Source organism: Podarcis vaucheri, assembly GCF_965113315.1.
Source record: "Podarcis vaucheri genome assembly, chromosome: Z".
In the NCBI taxonomy this organism is placed as follows: Eukaryota; Metazoa; Chordata; class Lepidosauria; order Squamata; family Lacertidae; genus Podarcis; species Podarcis vaucheri.
In genome coordinates this window covers 19,099,821-19,124,002 of record NC_138758.1, presented here as the reverse complement: position 1 = coordinate 19,124,002, position 24,182 = coordinate 19,099,821, and the positions used below count along the sequence as shown (strand labels likewise).

The window sequence follows — 24,182 nt, the reverse complement described above, 5'->3', positions numbered from 1 at the left end:
GTCAATGGATCAAAGGCGGGCATTCACGTGGTTGCTGTTTCGGGCACATCATTGGCTCTTGCTAAGCCCCGCCTTCTGTGGTCTTGTCCACACCAATTAGGCGTGGTCATGAGCTGGCCACGCCCCTTATTAAAATAGCCAATAGCCTCAGGGAAGAAGCCTTTGTACCCTTCTTGCTCACTTCCCTTTTAGATTGCAAGGGTGTCGTTGCACGTATTTGCATATATTTTAAATAATTAATTGGCATATTTAAATAAGGGCGGGTCACGTGCGACATGTCCTTGCCCTCCCAGAGCAGCGCAATAGCGGTCCCTATGGCCTCACCAGTGGGGGAGGGAGGGGAAGTACCGCAAAAAATTAGGTTCACAGCCGGAAGTGCTGCCGTGCTTTACGGCGCGCAGGGTGCTATTTGCTCCCTGCCGGGGCTTGACCATCCACGTGCTCAATCTCCCTTTCTCAGCCTCACTTCCTGGACTGAAGAAAAAGGGAAGGGGAGTATTGGGGTGTCTGAGCTCCCCCCCCCCATGGCGGCCGCAGAAGAGGAACATCCCTTGAGGAACGGGCTGGTCATGAGTGAGGACGATGAGGAGAAGGAGGTGAACTTTCAAGCCCAACCGTATTTATTTCCAAAGCTGTACAGTGGTACCTCAGGTTACATACGCTTCAGGTCATAGACGCTTCAGGATACAGACTCCGCTAACCCAGAAATAGTGCTTCAGGTTAAGAACTTTGCTTCAGGATGAGAACAGAAATCGGGCTCCGGCGGTGTGGCAGCAGCAGGAGGCCCCATTAGCTAAAGTGGTGCTTCAGGTTAAAAACAGTTTCAGGTTAAGAACGGACCTCCGGAACGAATTAAGTACTTAACCCGAGGTACCACTGTACTCTGTGTGAACCCATGTGTGAAGGAGGGGGTGGTTTAGAGCCATCCGCGCGTGGGAGAAGCGCTCTGTAAGCTCGGGGGGATACCTTTGTTGCCTTCTCGTCGTGCCGCGGTATTTAATGCAGTTGGCTTTAAGGATTTCTTTGCCCCGTGAAAGATGCCCAGGACAGCATGCCATACACGTAGCCAAGGGGGAAGGGGGGCAGGAACGTCGGTTCTGCCCCCCCCCCAACAAAAGTCCTGCTCCCCAGCCACGTCCTGACTCACCCCCCACAAAAATTCTGGCCACGCTTATGCAATAAGGAATAAATATATTCAAGCTCTGAGAGATTAAATAGCAGAACTGGATTGTTGCCTCCTTGCAAAGGCTTACACGGCTTTTGAAAATTCTACTCTTAATCCTGAGTTTTGATCCCGACATCTGTGTCTCCCTTTGTCCTTTCCTTTTTGCGTTTTTCCTTACGGCCACTCTCCAAAACTATAAGCAGTGTTTTTTTCTATTAAAAGAAGTGCTGGAACTCACCTTGAAATGGCAATGGCACCCACCTGAGAGGTGCAGGAACCTAGTTCCGGCAACTTCCAGCTGGGGAAAAAAGCCCTGGCTGTAAGGCAGTAAGTCCAGTGAGCAGGTCAGTCTGATTAGTTGGCAGCTGCATCTCCTCACAGGTTAGCACTGTCATGCTAGAGGCTAGGTATGCTCAGTGGAACCCTTTGAAGTTATTATTCATCATGTTGCAAGGATGTCTGGGTTCAGCCCTCGGTGAGATGGTCCTTGGCTCTTATTCATTGGTAACCTTTTGTTCCCCAGGCGGACAATGAAGAAGCAACAAAGAAGCACCACCAGCTTGTGGATTCACTCACTGCCTTGGCTGGAGCGAAGCGGTAAGAAGGAAGGGAGACTGTTTCACAGCCCTGGTGATGGAGACAAAGAATGAGCAATCTAAATAGCTTGATTTTCCATTCCTAACTAGGTCAATATCCTTTCTTTCTTTTTTGCAGACGGAGGGCAGTTGAACGCACTGAGGCGAGCAGACAGATCTCAGAATTTGATCTTTGTGGTGGAGGTGAGAGCTCTTGGAGCTTAGCAATCACTGGCACAGATGGATCGTCTCTTACCCCTGGGGCATAGCTAGGAGGGAGCATGTGACCAGATCCATGTACCATTTCTCAATCTCTAGAGAACTGAGATGCATGGCTATAGAACAAGTTTGGCCTTCCAGATGTTACTGGACAACAACTCCCATGATCCCTAGCTATTGACCATGCTTGCGGGGCTGATGGGAGTTGTAGTTCAGCAACATCTGAAGGTGCCAGAGGTTCCCCACACTTGCTATGGAACATATGCTTTGCATGCAGAAGAAAGTCCCTTGTTTGGTATCTCCAGGTTAAATGGTCACAAATCAGGTGATGGGGAAGGTCTCTCTGTCTGAGACCCTGAAGAACTGCTGCTAATCAGAGTGATGATACTGGACAAGACGATGCACCCAGATCTGGCCTGTCATCTAGTGTCACCATGTGTTGTGCATTGCAGATGCCAGAGAAAAAGTTCTCCTCTCAGAACTGCTGCAACCAGCTTCCAGCTCACCAGCTCTGAGTTCCATTCAGAAGCAGCTGAAGAAATCCCAGCACAAAAAAGCCATCCAGCTCCCACTGAGCAAGGAGGAGAATGAGCGGGTGAGTTCAGTCGGCTGTTTTTGGGGCAGCTGTGCTTGGGGTGGTGGCAGGAAGGAAGATGTTGCCATTGGAGGTAGAAATGTGAAGGAAAGGGCACTGGAGGGAGAAACCAAAAGGAGAGGAACAGAGGAAAAGTGTGTGTGTGTTGGCACAAGTAGGATAGACTGGCAAAAATATCTTTTCCTGTGGTACAGGTATACTGTTATGTTCTGTGGTCACAGCATAAAGCCAAAATCACATATAATCACAGCACATTGGGTACAGTGATGGGTGGGATTGCCATTTTCCCCCAGATACACCCTGCCTCTTTTAAATTTTTACAAAATTTGTTCGCCAAGCACATGAAGCTGAATGCATGCAAGTTCAATGTGTGTATGTTGGAAGTTACCTGTACATCTCTTAAATTTTGTTGTCAAATTCATTTTCTCTTTTTTTAAAAAAAATACATTTTTATTAATTTTAACATGCAAATTATAAAACATAGCACACAAATTATTACAAATACACCTTTTTTTTTGGACTTCCATCAGCACCTCTGATGATCTTCCGTCTTAACCTCTTTTTATGCATTTTAATGCATTCTTTTTATGCATTAAAATGCATTTTATGCATTCTTAATTTTATATTGTTTTTACCTCTCTTAACTTATCATCCCCCCTTTTCTATTTTTACAATATTTCCAACAATACTCCTCACAGAACTTCTTGCAAACCTACAAACATCGTCTGATCATCACAAATACTTTTCAAATAGTTCATAAATTTACTCCAGTCTTTGGTAAATTTCTGGTCCCGCCGGTCTCGGATCCTTCCTGTTAATTTGTCTAATTCTGCGTAGTCCATCAACTTCATCCTCCATTCTTCAATCGTTGGCAATTCTTCTTGCTTCCATTTCTGGGCTAATAGTATTCTAGCTGTTGTTACTGCATATAAGAAAAGCTAACATTCTTTTCTATTTATATCACTTCCCACCATTCCCAATAGAAATGCTTCTGGTTTCTTTGTAAATGTATATTTAAAAAAAAAATTTCAACTCGTTATATATCATCTCTCAAAAACATTTCACCTTTTTACATTCCCACCACATACGATAGAATGTTCTCTCTTTTTCTTTACATTTCCAACATTTATTACTAGTTTTATACATTTTCACTAGCTTGACAGGAGTGATATACCATCTGTACACCATTTTCATCACATTTTCTTTTAATGCATTACATGCAGTAAATTTTAAACCTTCTTTCCATAATTTCACCCAGTCACTCAGTTGTATATTATATCCAAAATCTTTAGCCCAATGAATCATAACCGACTTAACCTCCTCATCTTTCAAATGCCATTCCAGCAGCAATTTATACATTTTAGACAAATTTTTAAAATCATTATTTAATATTTCTTGTTCAAATTTCGATTCCTTTTTGTCAAATCCTCTTTCTTTAAAATCTTGTTTAAACCTTTCATTGACCTGGTAATAATGTAACCAATCATAAACATAATCTTTGATTTCTCCATATGGTTTCATTTTCTATTTACCATCTTCCTTACTTATTAGTTTCCCATATGTTATCCATTTCCCACTCATATTGACCTTTTTCACACTCATCGCTTCTAATGGAGATATCCAATGCAGTGTTTTTTGTTCCAATAGGTTTTTGTATCTATCCCAAACCTCTATTAGAGATCTTCGAAAAATATTGTTTCCAAATCCTTTATGGACTTTCGTCTTAGTATACCATAAATAAGTGTGCCAACCAAATCTATTGTCATAACCTTCCAAGTCCAGCAATTCCGTATTTTCTAGTTTCATCCATTCCTTCAACCAACAGAGGCGTGCTGCTTCATAATACAATTTCAAGTCTGGCAGGGTGAAGCCTTCTCTTTCTTTAGCATCTGTTAATGACTTAAATTGAATTCTCGGCTTCTTACCCTGCCAGATATATCTTGAAATTGTCTTTTGCCAATCTTTAAATATTGCAGCCCCTTTAATTACAGGAATTGTCTGAAACAAAAATAACATCTTTGGTAGCACATTCATCTTTATCGCTGAAATCCTACCCCAAAATGATAACTTCAACCTCCCCCATATCTCTAGATCTCTTTGGACACTATTCCACATTGGCGTATAATTATTTTAAAACAGATCAGTATTTTTAGGAGTTAACCAAATTCCTAAATATTTCACTTTTTTAACAACTTCTATACCTATTTGTTGCTGCAATGTATCAACCAAGTCCTGTTTCATATTCTTAACAATTATCTTAGTTTTACTTTTGTTCAATTTAAAACCTGCCACTTGCCCAAACTGTTCTATCTCCTCTAATACTTCTTTAAGTTGTCAAATTCATTTTCTCAAGGTTTGCTCCTAGGCTTATCCTTTTTAAAAAATAAATAAAGGGTCTTATAAATTAATGAGGAATAGGTCCATCAGGGGTTATCGGCTCTAACAGAACAATTCTGAGGCAGTATGCTAGACAGCATAAACAGGAAAAAGCCATCAGGTGGAATGTAGAACTAAATGTTCCTGTCTTGTGTTATAAAGCAAGGTATTTTTTTCTGCCTTGTGAAGAGGAGGGGTTCATGGACGTGAATTTAACTTAGGTGTGCTGTGTTAATGGTTTCAGATCAAATAGATGGAGCGGAATTGATACCTGGCTACATTGCCAGCTCTCACTAAATGAAGTATTAAGATTCCAACAATGGGATTGCATCATATTCTGGGTGAAGTAAATTCCTAAATAACTTATACGGAGGCTTGACTATGGGCATCTTTATAGTGGGTGCTCTAAAATATGCCTCTGGGAAAGCTCGCTGTAGCTGGTCTACCATATATTTATTTATACATATACATACATGCGTGTGTGTGTGTGTGTGTGTGTGTGTGTGTGTGTATCTCTCACTCTCTCTCTCTCTCTATATATATATGTTTCAGACTGGTCGGAGCCAACGGAGGGTCACACTTTTATAGTATGTTCTTCCAGAAGTGGGTTCTGGCTTGACAACTCCCACGTCTCCTTAAAGAAATACCTGTGTGTCACTGGGATCTTCCTGCTGAAGGTTGTGCTTGCCTTATCTGTCTACCTGCAGGTGGTGAGGGAAGCTGCCTACACTCAGACATCTGAAGCCCTAGCTAAGTGGCAGCCAGTGGTGCAGCAAAACAGACGTGCTGAGCAGCTAGTCTTCCCATTGCAACAGGAGAAAGTGACTGTCGCGGCCATTGAGGAAGTGATAAATGGATGGCAGGTGGGTGTTGGTTGACCTCAGCAAGAAGTGAGAATTAGGCTTGAGCTGGACCCAGCTGTTGCACGGTGCTCTTGCCTCATGTTCAAGCCAAGCTATATCCCTAGGAGTGTAGGAAACTGCTCTTCTGCTGTATCCCATCTAACTTAATATTTTCTGCGTTGACTGCCAACAGTTCTCTAGGGTTTCAGGCACAGTTCTCTCCCAGCCCTACCTGGGAGGTATGTGGGTGTGCCAATCATCTACTGTGGCTTCTATAGCTTGTGGTCTGGTAGACGGAACTCTGACTTAGCTATTCAGCTTCATAGCTCTAATCTATTTGAGCAGAACTTACCAAGTTGCTTTCTCAGTTCCTCCTCTGAAAAAAAAGAGAACTAGAGAGACACTTACCTGTTTTATTGTGCAGATTAATACCATATAAGTTGTTAGGCAATCCAATGTTACTATGCAGTTACAGACCCATTCAAAAACAAAGGAAACCCCCAAACCATATAACTTCTAGCATAAAATTTGATATGGTTCACAGGTGTATATGAAACAGGGAAAAGAAAAACAGCCCATACCACACTTAACTGTTAGAATATTTTCATGAAGGTTTGTTATGGGAAATGAATATCTATGAACTGTTTCTGTTACTGTTTTATTCATATCAGCCAATAAGCAAGCTAAATAACACTCAAAAGACCTTTCTGGATATTTTAGTCAGACAGGAATAAATTTGCTTTGCTCATCTCTTTAAAAAATTACAAAAAGAATACATATTAGGATTTCTATCGCTCCATCCCCATGAAGGGCAGAATTGTTCATTGTAAGAAAACCCCAATAGGCAATTAAGGCAATTAAATTTGGTCCTAGAGAAGATCAACCAATATTTGGGAACAGTCACATTATCCATATATTTGGCACAACGCTTGAAGCAGTCAGTGGACAAATCAAGATAAATTGGGGAGCAGGTTTTATAAGCAGCTGTCATGGAGAAATTTGCATCAATATCTTTAACCTGAAGTTTAAGAATACAATTTGCCCAGTAGTGGTACTGAGTAGGAAAAAAATCATCAAAGGTCTAATAACTGTAATTTATTGATACAGGCTTTGGAATTTTTTTTCTTCTTTTTTTGTTGTTGCTGGAAATAATATATGGCAATTATGTGGTAACGCTATCTTCTATGGGCTATCCAGTTCCAGCTGATCTTTGTCCATACCTCTGAGTTACTTTTAAAAGGCAGCTGAAGAAAAATCTAGAGAATTTAGCCATGGGTGCATTTTTCTGAAAGAAAAGTACCGTTCTGAAAGTTTTATAAGTGTTTACATTTTACTTAAGATGATGTGGCACTTTGAAAACTGGGAAGTGCAACAGAAAAGGAAAAGGTAGCAACCAACCACTTCCCTCTGTTTCTGTGCCCATTCAAGCTCTGTCGCTTTAACTGCTCTTCCTGCCTCTATCATGCTGTTTGGTCTCCATGAGCCAGTTCTTTTATACAGCTTTGCCATTTCAGCCAAGACAGCCCTCCCACTCAACATGTTTGGAGAGCACTCATTCTTAAAGCTTCTTGTCTGTATTGGAACTAAAACCTATCCTTACTAAAGACTCTGAAAGGTGTGGTATTCTCCCTTTCTTGAAAAGGAGGGTCGTGTAGAAATTATTTATGAGTTGTTCTTCAGTAGGGGTGCAATATAAATGTAACAAATAAATACAGTGGTGCCTCGCAAGACGAAATTAATTCATTCCACGAGTTTTTTTTGTCTAGCGAATTTTTCATCTTGCAAAGCACGGTGTCGGAAAAGTTTTGGGAAAGCTTCAAAAATCGCCAAAAACCTCAAAAAAGGCTACCACACCGCGTTCTATGAGTTGCTCCTCGAAGTCAAGTCGCAGCTGTATTAACGGTGTTAAGAAAAAGGAAACCAAATTGCAAAAAACGCAAGACGTTTTCGTCTTGCGAAGCAAGCCCATAGGGAAATTCGTCTTGCGAAGCAGCTCAAAAACTGCAAAACCCTTTCGTCTAGCGAGTTTTTCATCTTGCGAGGCATTCGTCTTGCGGGGCACCACTGTAATAATACATTCTATTTATCTATCTGTCTATCTATCATCTCTCTATCTGCCTGCTATGGTTTTTGCTCGGCCAATAACTAACATGCTCCTGGTACGATAAAAGCAGTGAAACAATAAAATAGGAAATAAATTCTTAAAGTAGTATTACAACAGTCTGCATAGGGACAGAGAAAAGCTAAAACCATAATGACAGTATCTAATCAGAAGCTAAAACATTTCGGGGTAAAATAAACAGAGTTTGAATGCCTGTGGGGTCCCCCCCCCCTTTTAAAGGCTTTACCTGGTTATAAAACAACATTTAGAGTTCAAGCAATCCCCTCTTGCGGAGGGTCTTATGCAAGCCGGGGCCACTGCAGAGAAGGCCCTTTTACCTGGTGGTCTTCTCACCATAACTTTGCTGGCAGAGTTTTCCAGAAAAGGCCCTCCAATGATAATCTCAGGGCACTTGTGGGTACACAGTGAGATGAAGCAATCCTTCAGATACTGCAGCCCTAAGCCATGAAGGGCTTGAAATGTCAAAACCAGTCGAGCTTTGGAACTAACTTGGAGCCAGTGAATATGGGAAAGCACCTGTGTAACATGCTCATAACTTCTTAAGTTCCTATGTTGCCTCAAGTTTCCAGATAGTCTCCAGAGGCAGCAATGACAAGCATAGTCTGCAAAGGAAAAGGTAGTATCCCTTCACCTAAATCAGACTGGCAAATAAAGTATTGTGAGGTCGGGGTGGGTGGGGGTCCCCTGTTTTGTTCGTGACCTTTTGCAAACTTGTTGGACTAGTCTTTAGAGTAAGCTGAAACTTATCTCTCTGTGTCCATCCTTCCCTTTTCTCACCTGCTCTAAGGCACGAACACCCCTGGAGCAAGAAATCTTTGATATTCTGCACAGAGGAAAGCAGCCAGTGAAGGACCCACTCCTGACGCCACAAGAGAAGTCCTCGCTGCAGGCCATGAGTCTGGAGGAGGTGAGCCTAGATCTAGCTGTTTCTGTCCTATTCTCCATCTCTCCCTCCCTCCTGGATCCCACGCTGCCTTGCTCTGTAAGCTTTTACAGTCAGCTCTCCTCTCCATTTGTGCGCATTTTCAGGCACAGTTGCGACGTATGCAGCGCCAGAAGGCTCGAGTCCTGCAGTCCTACTACGAGGCTAAGGCACGACGTCAGCGGAAGATCAAGAGCAAAAGGTAAGCAATTGTTGTAGAGCAGTGGCTGGGAACCTACAGTCCCATTAGTTCTGATAGCGGACCACAAAACTGTTATTCCCCCCTTCACTCAAGCACAGTTACCTGCTCCGTACCTGATATCAAATTTTACATTGGGTGTGGGGGCAGGTAAAGACATGGGTGTGGAAGATGAATTGGGAAGCTGCAAAGTATGCTCCCAGTTGTTCGTGTTCCAAGAAAGACTTGCTGTTAGTCCTGATCAGATGATTGGTCGCGACAGCAAGGCTGCAGGGATTGGCTGCACTACAGAGTTCTTGATCAACTGATCCCTGCCCAAAGCTGGCATTGCTGTAAGTGCTGATCAGCTGACTTAAGTTGGAGAAAAATTGTGAACAGCCATCCAACCTACCTTCACCCTTTCAAGTTGGCTGCCGAAAAGAAATGAGGCTGGGTGGGAAAAGTTCTTTTCTCACTTTTGTGGATGAGCCCTGTTCAGTTTCTGCATAGTTCCTTGCAGCCCACAAAGGACTAGGCATCTTGCGACTTGCTACACTGGGCTCCTTTGGGAGGGAAGGGCAAGACATAAATGTAATTTTAAAAATAATTAAATAATAAATAACATTTGGAGTATGTTAGAATGAGGAATTCTAAAACAGATTCAAATCCCTGTGTACGCAAAATGAAAACATGCAGCCCCATGTACGGTTCTCTGTTCCCCAACAGGTGTGGGCTCTGTTTGTTTATTTTTTACACTTTTCTTGCAATGATCTCTTGAGAAGATGGTATACATTGCTCTCCCCCTCTCTCTTAACATTCCCATGCCCATTTTATCTTTATCCTGTGAGGTGGGTAAGGCAGAGACATTGACTCAATCAGGGTGACCCATTGAGCTTGACAGCTAGCAGGGATTTGAAACTGAGACTTTCTGGTCTTAGGCTGATACTCCACACAAAGGGTGGGGAACTAGTAGCCCTCAATAAGTTGCTGGATTCCAACCCCTACCATCCCTGGCCATTGGTTGTACTGGCTGAAGTTGAGGGGAGGGCAGCAACATTTAGAGTCACAGTTTTCTTGTCCCTTCTCTAACCACTTCACTGAATGTGAAGGCTCTGCCTTCACAGAGCTGCAGGCTCTGTCCCTCCAGATGTTGCTGAACTACAATTCCCATCAGCCTCAATAAGCATTGCCAATGGCCAGGGCAAACAGGTTCTAGACACCAGCTCTGTTGCCTCCCTTGAATCAGGAGTTGGCAGTGATGTCAGTTAGCTGTGTGTCCTTTCCCTCTGGCCTGGCTATTCAAGCCTCAGACATTGCTATCTTCCTCTTCCTGAAGGTATCACAGGATGCTTAGGAAGAGCAGGAAACGCAAGGTGCTGAAAGAATTCGAGACGTTGCGGAAAACTAACCCTGAGGCAGCTCTAGAAGAGCTAGCTAAAATTGAGAAAGCGCGTATTGAGGTGAGTGCAGCCCTCTTCCTGTGGTACCGAGATGAGGCCCCTCTGCCTAGTGGGGGGTGCTATCTTACTGTACTCCACCATCGTGACATTTTGCCTTATTTCTCTGTGCAGGAGAGGATGAGTCTGAAACACCAGAACAAGGGCAAGTGGGCCAAATCTACAGTCCTCATGGCAAAGTACAACCTAGAGGTGAGAGACGTGTGGAGCGAGGAGGTTTTATCAGCCAAAACCCGCTCTTAACATGTAATTAAACCAAGGCAGGTGCTTGAGAGATTTGATTGAGCTGAAACGTACCTTCCAGAAAAGGGTTGGCTTGAAAACATCAGGCTATTCCCATAGAAGTGGTTTTTAGAGCACCTTTAACAACATTTGCAAGTGGGTGATAAAAGGCCTTTCTTTTGTCCACTTGCCTTCCCGCCATTGGGTGGATTTACATCCAAAGCCAAAAACAGATGGCAAAACATTTTCTGGCCAGTTGCAATTCATACCCTTTCTCCTGGGAAATTGACTTTCTCTGGAGAGTATTGTTTGAAATTCTTACTTGGGAGGGGGAGGAAATAGTAGTGAATTATTGTAAGTTGGGCTGTTAAATATGTTACTTGCTTCCTGGGTAGTTATTAGATGGGTGTATGCTTTGCTGATCCCCTTGTGGCTGAAAACATGGGATACTGTAAGTCAGGGGAGGGCCAAAGATAGATCTACAATCTACTGGTAGATTGTTGGACAATTTGCAGTAGATCAGCAAGGGTTTCTGACTTCTGATTGTTTAACAACAGCTGGGTCAAAAAGAATCCTCTGGCACCAGACCGTTCAAGCTCTTATCTGAAATAATATAGAAACAGGTTTGTCTATGCAAACCATCCCAGTATCCATGTTGACTTTTGGGGTGCAGCAGATAACTGTCTCCTCCCCCTAAGCCTCCATTTTGCATATGGCACCACCTTCAAAGGTAGAGTTGTCATATTTCAAAAAGTGAAAATCCGGACACAAAAGTTGTTGAGATTTTGGCTGGTTGTTTTTTTGCCAGAGTTTTTGAGCTGTGTGTGTGTGTGACAGACATTTTGTAATCTATTTTATGGAAAATAGGCAAAAACAACACTGCTGACATGAGTTACCATATGTCCAGATTTTCCCAGACGTGTTGCTGATTTCCACCTGGACACTGCTTCTATCTGCAGTATTCCGGGAAATTCCAGGCATATGGCAACCCTATTCAAAGGCTCTACTCTTTGCATCTGGCTTTGGGGGTTGGATGGACCTGGGAGGGTTCTAGTGAAGAAGCAAAAAATAGCTTTCATAAGCCTAAGGTCTGCAAGTAAATGCTATTGCCTGCCTGCCTTTCTAGGCTAGGGAAGCCATGCAGGAGCAGCTGGCCCGGAACAAAGAACTGACCCAGAAAGTACGCCCGGCATCCGATAGCGAGGAAGGTGGCAACGACACTGACGCAGAGGGGGATCTCGTGCCAAGTGTTGTCAATGAGAGGCCTGCTGGGCTGGATCCAGACAACCCCTGGATGTTGGGACGGCCCCACCCAGAGCCCAAGGAGGACCTTCCAGCTGCACCAGAAGACAGCGAAGAGAGTGACGAAGAGATGGAGCCACCTGCAGCCAAGGAGGAGACTTTGCTGCAAGGCTTTGTTGCAGGTCAGCAGGGTCAGGGCCATAAAACCATGCATGGTGTGGGGGAAATGAACAGATAATGTGCTTTTATTCCTTGTATAATACCAGGGCAGGGTCATCCAGTGAAAACGATAGGCTGTATATTCAGGATACAATTTTTTTTTAAATTAATTTTCTTTTCTCATAACAAGTATTCAATATCATCATTTAACATCCATTTTCTAGTTCCCCCCCTCCCTATTGACTTCTCCCAACTTCTGTTTCTGGTTTGTCACATTCTGTTTATACATAATGTTCTGTTATCACTAATTATATTTCTTGTTATCTGTAAATAAAGTTGTAAATGTTTATTTAAATCCTGACAACGAGTCCATGTTTTTTCTTGTTTCTGCAAGTATGTTGTAAAAGGTTCCCATTCTTTTCCAAAGTCACTATTGCTCTTTTCACGCAGTGTGGCTGTTAATTTTGCCAGTTCTGCATAGTTCATCGATTTTTCTTGCCATTGTTCTTTAGATGGTATTTCTCCAGTCTTCCAGTTTTGTGCTATTAGGATTCTTGCTCCCGTAGGTAGCGTACATGAATAATGTCCGATTTTTCTTTGGCATTTCTTGTCCTAGAATACCTAACAAAAAGGCTTCTGGTTTTTTCACAAAGGTTATTTTAAACATTTTTTTCAATTCATTATATATCATTGCCCAATTTTTTAAAATAATCTTACAATCCCACCACATGTGATAAAATGTACTTTCCCCTTGTTTACATCTCCGAAAGTTCTTCTGTTTTGTACATTTTGGCCAGTTTTAATGGTGTAAAGTACCACCTGTACATCATTTTCATATAATTCTCTTTCAACAATATACAATCCGTAAATTTCAAGTTCACTTTCCAAAGCCTTATCCAATCCTCAAATTGTATGTTATGACCTATGTTCTGTGCCCACTTGGTCTTTAGTTTCCCATTCCAACAGAATATTAGACGCCTTCTTTAACAATTTAGAATTATCATCTATGATATCCTTTTGGAATTTGGAAACTGTGTAAGTGAATCCTCTCTTGTTATCTTCCGTGAAGATTTCATTTAATGCCTATAATGCAACCAACTCTGAAGGTGTTCCTTTATCTCATCGTAATCTTTCAATTTCCACTTTCCTTTTTGTTCTACTAATAAATCTCTATATGTTGGCCATATTCCTTTCATTGTTAATGTTTTAAGTGATAATGCTTCAATAGGTGACAACCACCATGGGGTTTTGGATTCCAGTAATTCTTTGTATTTTTCCCATACCCTTATCAGGGACTTTCTAATTATGTGATTGTGGAATCCTTTGTGTACCTTTGCTTTTCCATACCACAGATATGAATGCCAACCGAATCTGTTGTCGTGTCCTTCTAAGTCTATTGCCTCCTCTTTTTCCAATTTAATCCAATCCTGAATCCAAATAAGGCATGCTGCTTTATAGTAAATTTTAAAATCTGGAAGAGAAAAGTCTCTTCACTGTTGTAAGTCTGCAAGTATTTTGTGCTTTATTCTTGGCCTTTTCCCATTCCAGATAAATTTTGAAATATCTTGCTGCCATGTTTTGAAGCAAGCAGCATTACTTATCGGAATTGTCTGAAAAAGGAACAGTATTTTTGGCAATACATTCATTTTTATTGCAGCAATTCATCCTAAAAAAGAGAGGTTCATCCCATTTCATATTTCCAAATTCCTTTTTATTTCATTCCAATTTTTTTTCATAATTGTCTTTGTAAATACAGTGGTACCTCGGGTTAAGTACTTAATTCGTTCTGGAGGTCTGTTCTTAACCTGAAGCACCACTTTAGCTAATGGGGCCTCCTGCTGCCACTGCGCCGCCGCTGCATGATTTCTCTTCTCATCCTGAAGCAAAGTTCTTAACCTGAGGTAATATTTCTGGGTTAGCTAACAGTTTTGTTTTGTTTTTATTAAGTTTAAAACCTGCCACTTGTCCAAACTTTTGAATTTTTTCTATTACTCTAGCAAGAGAATTCTTTGGATCTTCTACAGTAATAACCAAATTGTCCACGAAGGCTTTCAATTTATGTTCATTTTTCTTTATTCTTATTCCTGCTACTTCTTTATCCATTCTAATATTCCTTGCCAGAACCTCCAGGACCAGAATGAACAAAAGCGGTGATAATGGACATCCTTGTCTAGTTCCTTTTTGTATTTTACATTGGTTTGTTATCACCTGGTTAATAATCAGTTTTGCATTCTGTTCTGAATATCTATTCCCTTGCTAAATTTTACTCCAAATTCCATTTTTTCAAGAACTTTTTCATGAAGTCCCAAGAAACATTATCAAATGCTTTTTCTGCATTTATAAACATCAATGCTGCTTATTTTTCATTTTGCACTTCCAGGTATTCAATTATGTTTAAAATGTTTCTGATAATATCTTTCATTTGTCTACCTGGAAAAAATCCTGCTTGGTCTTGATGTAAATGTTCCTCCAAAGAACTTTTCATTCTGTTAGCAAGGATATATCCAAACAGTTTGTAATTGTTGTTTAGAGCCAGTGTGGTGTAGTGGTTAAGAGCGGTAGTCACGTAATCTGGGAAACCGGGTTCGTGTCTCCGCTCCTCCACATGCAGCTGCTGGGTGACCTTGGGCCAGTCACACTTCTCTGAAGTCTCTCAGCCCCACTCACCTCACAGAGTGTTTGTTGTGGGGGAGGAAGGGAAAGGAGATTGTTAGCCGCTTTGAGACTCCTGAAGGGGAGTGAAAGGCGGGATATCAAATCCAAACTCTTCTTCTTCTTCTTAATAGTGAGATGGGCCTATAATTTTTTACTAATGTTATATCTGAATCTTGTTTTGGTGTTAATGTTATATAGGCCTCTTTCCGTGTTTCTGGGACTTCCCCTGTTTTTAAAATCTCATTCATCATATATTTTAAGGGAATCACAAGCTGTTCATTTAATTTTTTATAATACTTTGCTGAAATTCCATCTGGTCCTGGTGATTTGTCTGTCTTTGCTTGATTTATTGCATCTAATATTTCCTGCGATGTTATTTCGCCATTTAATAGTATCCGTTTTTCTTTTATTTTTGGGAGAGTGCTGCTTTTTATATATTCTTCCATCAGTGTCTTCTTTTCAATTCCTTTTTTGTAAAGATCTGTAAAGTACTTAATGAAGTCTTCCCTTATTTCCTTTCGTTTGTCAGTGACCTTACCATTATATTTTATCTTATTTATATAATTTTTTTGCTCACTTCTCCTCATTTGCCATGCCAGTAATTTCCCTGGCTTGTTGGCATGTTCAAAATACTTTTGTTTCATCCTTTTAATTTTCCAGCTTATTTCCTCATTAATCAACAGTGAGTATTGAATTTGTAATAGTTTAATTGCCTGTTTAACCATGTCTTTATTTGGTTTTTTATCTTTTCTCCTTGGACTTTGATTTGTACCACTAGAATCCTCCCTTTATTATCTTTTTGGATTAGCTTGGGTTCAAGTGCAGGTTTAATATAAAATACTACACCACGTCTTTTAGCATTGTCTGCTGAAATAAAATCCATTCCTAATTTTTTTTATCAATCAGAATTATTTTGTGTTTGTTTGCTACGTGTGTTTCCTTCAGGGGGAAAAAGTATATTTTGACGGCTGTAAGAAGCAATCATTTTATTTAGCTAGTTGACAGAGGTTTGCATACTGCTTACTTGACTGCTTAAATCTCCACACGGTTTTAGAAGGAACAAACTGAAATTTTTCTTTTAAAAATACTGACAAATGCAAAAGCAGGTCAACATTTATTTTAAAACTCAGAATAAATAGAAATAAAATTGGATGTATTAAAACGATGTGCCTGGGTAGGCTTGCTGGGGGGGGGATGTATTCCAAAAAGTTAATCAGTGAAAATTTTGGGTCTGCTGATATTAACCATGATGGCAATATGGAGTATCCACATTCCAAGGCAGTGTACCCTTGAGTACCAGTTGCTAAAGAGCAGCAACACAGAGAGAGCCTTTATTTTCCTACTCTGCAGGAAGCTGGGCTAGAGTGATGTCTGATCCAACAGTGCCCTTCAGATGCTATGTTAATTTATGTCGTGTTCTTGCTTCAGGTCTTAACGGTGAGGAAGCGATGCCCAAGCTGACGGACGTGCGTTTACCAGCACCTCCAAGCCCTGTGCCGGAGGGGCCACTCCTGAGTGAGAAGCTGGAGCGGCTTCGTACCTTAGAGGATATGGAGGCCATAGAGACAGAGGAAGTGCCACTGGAAAATGGAATGCCAGAAGTCAAAGGTGCTGAACCTCAGCAGCCTCCGGAAGCTGAGTCATTGCCCAAGGGTGGCAAGACCCAGAGCTCCAAGAAGAAAGCCAAGCGCAAGGCTCTGATTGATCTGAAGGCAGTGCTGGCTCAGCCACTTCGTCCCATACAGTGTCCGTTTTTGCCTTCTGCTGTACAGGATGAGGTGAGCACCATTAGAAGGGGCTAATCAGGGGTTCCATGGATCCGGAAGAGCTAAGTGCTAGCGCTTTACTTGCACTGTGCCCCTTCAGGCTAACGGCGTGGGAAGCGTTCATCTTTGAAAGCTCCCCAATGGAAGAAAGCTAGTATGTCAGGAAGAAGGTTTAATCTCCTTGGCGTGTTTGTTTTCCAGCTGCAGGGAGCCTTATCCCAATGCATCAGGGAAGAGAGAACATGCTTTACATTAGGGATGGGATGGGGCTGTGGCCCTCCAGATGTCATTAGTCAACACCCATCAGCTCCTATTAGCATAGCCAACTATGCTAAGGGTAGTTGTAGTCCAATAACATCAGGAGGTCTCCTTGCATCACATGTAGAAGAGCTTTGGTTCATTCCTTGTTTTGTTTCTCGTTAAAAACTGATTTTGGGTAGCAGAACTGGAAGCTATATTTGCCTAGAGTTATTGGAGAGCCAGCACTGAGCTAAAAGGACCAACTGTCTCACTGTATGAGAAAGCCAATAATTGCCTTCACAGATTAGCTTTTTCAGAGCAGGCTGGCCCAGTTCAGAAATGAATGGCAAATTAGGGTTTGTTGTTAGAAGAAGAAACCTGAGGCTCATGCACTCCTCCACATGTATGAGGAGGCTGAAAGCTTCTACTTTACCCCTTTTAAAAAATGTTTTTATTTAAATGCACACATATTTTGTGTGTGTGTGTATGCATACATATATATATATATACACACACGCACACACACATATATGCATACATACGTACTAATAGAGTATTAAGAATAAAAACCTGGTGAAAGCACCTAAATATCAACAACAGCAATTACAAAAAACAAAAACTGGGCTATTAACATTAGTACGATTTATATGCCTAGAGAAACATAGACATTAAATAGGAGCAACTAATAATACAATGGTACCTCGGTTCTCAGACGAAATCCGTTCGCTTTTTCAAAAACCGAGGCAAGACTTCCCATTGGTTTCAAGAGCTTCTTCCACTCAGCGGAAGCCGCGTTGCACATTCGGGTTCCAAAAAGCGTTCAAAAACAGAAGCATTTACTTCCGGGTTTTCAGTGTTCGAGAACCGAAACATATGACAACGGAGGCATTCGGGAACCGAGGTTCCACTGTATAACCAAAGGGACATTATTATGCTTTCACTTTTGAATTAATCACAGTTCCCTGTTAAGTCCGAACTTGAGGAACTGTGGTTAGGTGTCTTCAATATGCTGGTTTATTTTTTAAAGAACAGCAGATAAAACAAATTTCTGTTCCACAAGTGCAGACATACCAGGGAACTGTCCAGAGCTTACAAGCAGGTGATTTCAACCTCCTTTCACATAAAGAAGGGAGAGAGGAAGGGACATCAGCAGCAGCACACTGACGCTAATAGAATCGTTGGAAGGAGCCATGGAAGGAACCATGAGGGTAATCTAGTCCAACCCTCTTGTTATGCAAGTGTATTATTATCTGATCAGCCTTCCAGGTGGTGTTTGACTATGGCTCCCATTATCTGTAAGCATTGGTTTTGCTAACTGGGGGATGATGGGAATTGGAGTCCATCAGTATTGGGGGGGCACATTGGGGTAGGCTGCAATGTGACAAAGCATGCTTTGTCATTTAGTTTGAATCACGCCAGCATGTCTTAAGCAAACAGCTTGTGTATTACAGGAAAGTATTCGAGGACCGAACTGCTCCAGAGAATTCTTGCAAGGGAGCTGAGTCACATGCTACTGGGAAAGGGAAGGAGGTGTTTTAAAATCCAAACACCAGAGCTCTGGGCAGAGAAATTCCTTCCTGCTCCAAATCCCTGCACTGAGTCAGACTCTGTGAGCAGAAGCAATTCAGCAATCTCCTCAAATGAGCTTTCATTGGATGCAGTTCCGTGCCACTCAGCAGTATCTTGCTCCTTGTTGGTTAAGGATGCAAAGTGGGGAGGAGACTCATTTGTCTGTTCTCTTCATTCATTGCACACCTGTCTTTTGGCTCCAGCAGGGCCTTCAAGAAAGCTTAACAGCATTTTCCGTAAAACAATTACATTTCCAATTGAGCATCAAGGTCACTGTTAGATTATACTCTTCCTGTTTTAGTTACCTATTGTCTGGAAATCCTGTGAGACTCCTTGTCCACCTGCCTGCTGATCTTTTTCTCCCTTGCAGCTAGAGATGGGCAAAGACCAGCGACAGGTGATCCGGGAGGCCTTTGCAAGTGACAACGTCGTTGCCGACTTTATGAAAGAAAAGCGTCGGGCAGAGCAGAACAGCAAACCAAAAGTTATCAATCTGGTTCTTCCAGGATGGGGCGAGTGGGGAGGCGCAGGACTACAGCCGAGTAAGACGAAGAAGAGACGGTACGTTTCAGGGTGGAAGCTTGGTGGTCTGTCACTGCCAGCTGTCACCTGCTTCACCTCCCTTCTTCCTTTTCTTTTTTGCCCTCTAGGTTCCTTATCAAACCAGCAGCTGGGCCCCCAAGGAAAGACAGGCACCTGCCCAATGTTATCCTGAGTGAAAAGCGCAATATTTCAGCAGCGGTGCATCAGGTGAGTTTATCACTCTGGCCTGGGAGACTGCCGTTCACACTTTCACCTTCAGAAACAATGTAGGGAAAAGAAAATGCAGTATAAATGTTCTTAGAATCATAGAATTCTAAGATGTTAGAATTGACTTCTTCTTCTTAATTATAGTTGGAAGGGACCTCAAGGGTTGTCTAGTCCAACTCCCTGCTATGCAGGAATGTAATTAAATTCTGTGAATTTAACTGAGGAAAGACCATAGCTCAGTCAGGAGAGCATCTGCGCTGCATGCAGAAAGTCCCAGTTTCCATCCCCTGCCTCGCCAGTCAAAAGGATGAAGTGATGGGAAAGAGGTCTGCGTGGATTTCTGAGAAGTAGACAGTTCTGGGACAGATGGATAAATAGTCCAACCTGTTATAAGGCAAATTCGTATGTACTTGATTGGGTATGTACAGGCAACACCCTGTTTGCATGGGGGTTGTGTTCTGGGTTATCGCACGCATCAGCAGTTGCGCAGAAGCCTGTTCTGCCCTGTTACGGGGCCAAAAGCAGCACGCATGTCAGAGGCCAGGCTACAATCAGATGTGCAGAAAATGGTCACTGCCTGTCCTATGTACCTGACCTGACAGCAATTCTTTTTTATAAGGATTGTTTTATCTGCCTGAAGGTTGATAGAGCAGGTTGCAACTACAAAATTTAAAAAATGCAAGCAGCTCACCAAGGCTTTGTGCACGTGCCACCTCATTCCCAGGAAGTGCCTGCTTAGCTGTGTGTTGTTCCTAGCCTTCCACTTTCAGGGTGCCATTAAACTACTTCTTCACTACACTGCAGGTGAGCCAGCTGCCCTTCCCCTTTGAGAACAGCAAGCAGTTTGAACGCAGCATCCAAGCACCCATGGGCCCCACTTGGAACACCCAGCGTGCTTTCCAGCGTCTGACAGCTCCTCACATTGTCACCAAGCCTGGCCACATCATCCGGCCCATCAGTGCTGAGGACAGTGAGCTGCTCTGCAAAGCGGAAAAGGCAAACGGCATGGGAAGGGAGCCGGATTTGGCACTGTCATTGTCACCCCACAATCATCACCCACGCCATGCCTCAAGGAGGAAGGCTCGGCGGAGCTAGGTCCTACAGGGACTCTGCCATACAGGCCTGACTCCTTCGGCTAACTGGCGTTGTTGTCTTCTTATTTTCTTCAGTCAATTTTATTGATTTTCAGTATATAGCACAGAAACACATACAACAAATGTATTCGTTTCCCATCCCTCCCTTCCTCCATTTATTCCCACGGAACAAATCAGTTTATTAAATTCTGCCAGAGTCCATTGAGTGAATTAGGTGGATGCCGGTCATCAGGGTTATCATTTTGAAAACCCAATGAAAGGATGACAAGTTTCAGACATCTATGTCTTCTGTGCTGTTCAGTGCTTGTACTCGCCTTGTTCGTTTTTCCAGTAAGGGAAATTGTCCGTACATCTTGCTTCCACACAGAATTCTGTAAATGATCCAGTCTCTTCCATTTCTGTGCTACCAAGTGGAAAGTGAATCAATTAACCATTTGTATAAAATCGTGGAACAGTAGAGTTTGAAGGGATCTCCGAGGGTGACCTAGTCTAACCCCTGCAATGCAGGAATCTCAATACGCGATCCCTCGTCCAATTTGAAACCATACCAGACCCTGCTCAGCTTTACAAATGTGTTAGTAGTTTTATTGCTGCAGTTGAAATTAAGCTGATCTTCCCTGGAAATGGTTAACAGTCCTAAACTTGATGTGCAATCTGCATGTTGCCCCTTGATGTGGCTTCCTCCCCCCACCCTGTGAACACCTTTTACCAAAAGGATGTACATAAGTCACATGTGGAACATTGTACCAATTGTATTGCAAGCTTACAAACACAAGTATGATAATGATTTATTACTATAGCTGCATGTTAGTGGTGTCAGATGCCATTTATGTAACAGCTTAAATGTAATCACTCATATATGAGTTGAGACTAATGCTAAGGGTTTTTTGGCCCATAAATTATTCCAATCCGCATCTTCACTTTCTATGCTAAATCAGTTTCCCACAGCCACTTTACATGATCATGTTGTCCAATTGTTAGTTGGCTGAGTATTTTGAAAAGCATAGGTTTGTATTGCATATTATCATTCTAACTGTATTTTGTAGATGAGCCGCATCATTATACTTCTGGAAGTGTTGGTAAATCACTGTCAATCTTGGGCCTTTTGCCTTAATGGACAAACCTTACCAATAATTTTAAGAGTTTCGATCAATATACAAATAGGAATAGTCTGAAATGAAAACAATTTTTGTAATACCGTCATTTTTACCGATGACGCTCTTACCATTCATGATAGGTTTAACTTGTGCCTATTACTTACGGTCTTTAACAGTATCTTTAGTAATGGTAAAAAAATACTTTTATCAAGCTTTACCCAAGAATTCCTAAATATTTTACATGCTGGGGACAGATCTTAAAGCCTGTGATCACTTTGAATGTATCACAATTCACAGGATAAACTAAAACACAACTACTTGTTCAGAGATAGCCCAGCAATTTTACCATGTGCTTTCCATCTCCCTGTTGGCCTCTGACAGTGATTAGTCTGGATCAGAGAACATCAGTGCGATATAATCAGCAAATAAATTGAGAGGGTAAGTCTGACCGTTGCGCAGATGACGTCACCACCACTCTGTCTTTTTAAATAAGTGTTATTTGTTTTTTGAGAAATCAATAAACAAATTTAACAAAATACAATTTGCCAGTTGTTCCCTCAATGTCAAATTTTCAATGTCATTTTCTCCTGATAACTCAACAGCCCATATGCGCGTACATCATGAGGCAAGTGACAGACCCATCACCAAATTTCCAGCATTTAGCTTTTTGAGGCCAACTGGAATTTATTCTAGTGTTTAGCTTCCACTTAACTGAAGAAGCTAGCTGTCTGTGAGTTCAGCCAGTTGTGTTTTCTTGGAGGGAAAGAAGGGAAGATGGGATAGGGTATTCCATGTGAAGACATTGGTCTACTAGCCACGAATTTGGTGACAAGGTTGGTTGGTTTAAAAGTGCAAGCTTGTATTGAAAGATATGTTTAATACCTGGCTCTTTTTCATAAGCAAATTACTTTAAAAATAATGCAGTTGGGTTTGTTCATCTCTTCCAAGATTAATTGCCACACTCTACTCAACCTACTATGGGGGGAAACTATAAATATACTGCTACTTCAACAAGCTCAAGGGAAATAAAGCTATTAACATGTATTTATCTCCAATAAAACTTCTACCTTTGATTGCATCATGTGTGGGATTGTTGTTGTTGTGACTTCCTGAGGTGTAAATCTCAGAATTGGTGCTGAAAGCTTCCTATTAATATTTGCACATTTAAAATGCTTGTTAATTGTGTGCATGTGTGTGTAGAAAACAACTACACCTTATAAGCAGAAATGAGAGTGAGAGTGCAGAATACAAATAATTACAAATGACCCTTCTATGGCAAATCGTTCCTGTGTTGGCTCTAAAGACTGAAAGAATATTTTGCAGATCAGCACTGTCACGCTACGTGTTTCCATTGCCCCTGCTGCAACATATGAACAGCCTGCTATAGAGATAAGGAGTGTTCAGGTATTTGCCTGAACTCTCAAACTCTGTATCCAAGGGCAAAAGCAGGGGTTTGCATGGCAGCCCCACTCCCAAGGTGCACTGTGCCCAATGTTAAGTGGGAAAGGTATATCAGAGTCCTCAATGTGAGATGTTCTATGTTTAAGAAAACAGAAGTTTTCAAAAAGCCCTGCAGACCTTTCATGCTCCACACACAGGAGGTTGGGGACACAGCAAGGGTGCTGCACAAAAGGATGTTAGGGCATGTCCACATTTGTCTGATGCCCAGAGTTACATGATTTCACATGACCAAGTTAATGCCTGTAGCATTTAGGATAGGGGTCAGCAAGTTTTTCCAGCAGGGGGCTTGTCCACTATCACTCAGGCTTTGTGGGGAGCTGGACAATATTTTTTTGAGGGGAGGAGAACGAATTCCTAAGCCCCACAAATAACCCAGAGATGCATTTTAAATAAAAGGACAGATTCTACTCATGTAAAAACATGCTGATTCCCGGACCATCCGCGGGCTGGATTTAGAAGGCAATTGGGCCGCATCCAGCCCATGGGCCTTAGGTTGCCTACTCATGATTTAGGACCTGGAGAGGAAGATTAACCCTACGCATGCCCATGGTCCCAATGGAAATCACCTGCCAGAAGCTATTGGTTGCATGAGATGTGAGGAGGAGAAGAAGAAGAGGAGTTTGGATTTGATATCCCGCTTTATCACTACCCGAAGGAGTCTCAAAGCGGCTAACATTCTCCTTTCCCTTCCTCCCCCACAACAAACACTCTGTGAGGTGAGTGGAGCTGAGAGACTTCAGAGAAGCGTGACTAGCCTAAGGTCACCCAGCAGCTGCATGTGGAGGAACGGAGACGCGAACCCGGTTCACCAGATTACGAGACTACCACTCTTAACCAATACACCACAATGGCCCTCACTGGGCTGCTCTTTGTACCAATGGAAGCTTTTAGCTCAAGGTACAGTAGGATCCAACTCCTCTCCGATTCCCATGGTCTGGAGGCTGCTATTTGCATATTTAAAAACATGCATGTTGAGAATGTAAGAATAGCCCAACTGGATCAGACCAGTGACCCACCTAGTCTACCATCTTGTTCTTATAGTGTCCAAGCAGATGCCTGTGGGAAGTTTGCAAGCAGGACATGAGCACAATAGCACTTTCACCTCCTGCAGCTTCTAGCAACTGGTATTTTTTTTAATAAAGTTTTTTATTTATACAACAAGAAAAAACAACAACAAAAAAACCCAAATACCGAATTACACACAAATTACAAAAGTAACCATAGACACATAATTTTCTTAGCAAACAATAAAACATCTATTGGTCTTAACACTAAAGACCCAACCTCCCGTCTATTCCATATTTCAAATTCATATTACTTATTGCCAATACACATTTTTTTCATAATTAAACTTATTCTCAATAAATCTAATTTCTTATATCTACCTTGCAACTATTACTGAAGTTCCTTGAATGCTGCAACAGAATTTAAACTACTATATTTTTCAGATATTCTTTGAAAACCTCCCATTTAGAA

At 41.9% G+C, this 24,182-nt stretch overlaps 1 protein-coding gene across 1 annotated transcript; it reads left to right on the top strand.

The window, feature by feature from the left end:
* Window positions 1-326: 326 nt before the first annotated feature.
* UTP14A (UTP14A small subunit processome component) lies at window positions 327-22,323 on the top strand. Its single transcript, XM_082207553.1, has 14 exons — window positions 327-596; window positions 1,689-1,762; window positions 1,880-1,944; window positions 2,412-2,554; window positions 5,638-5,793; window positions 8,682-8,801; window positions 8,924-9,018; window positions 10,331-10,454; window positions 10,566-10,643; window positions 11,800-12,097; window positions 16,158-16,507; window positions 18,675-18,865; window positions 18,955-19,054; window positions 19,859-22,323. Exons 1-14 carry the CDS (start codon window positions 525-527, stop codon window positions 20,147-20,149), a joined length of 2,157 nt encoding a protein of 718 aa, XP_082063679.1. The 5' UTR covers window positions 327-524; the 3' UTR covers window positions 20,150-22,323.
* The last annotated feature ends 1,859 nt before the right edge of the window (window positions 22,324-24,182 follow it).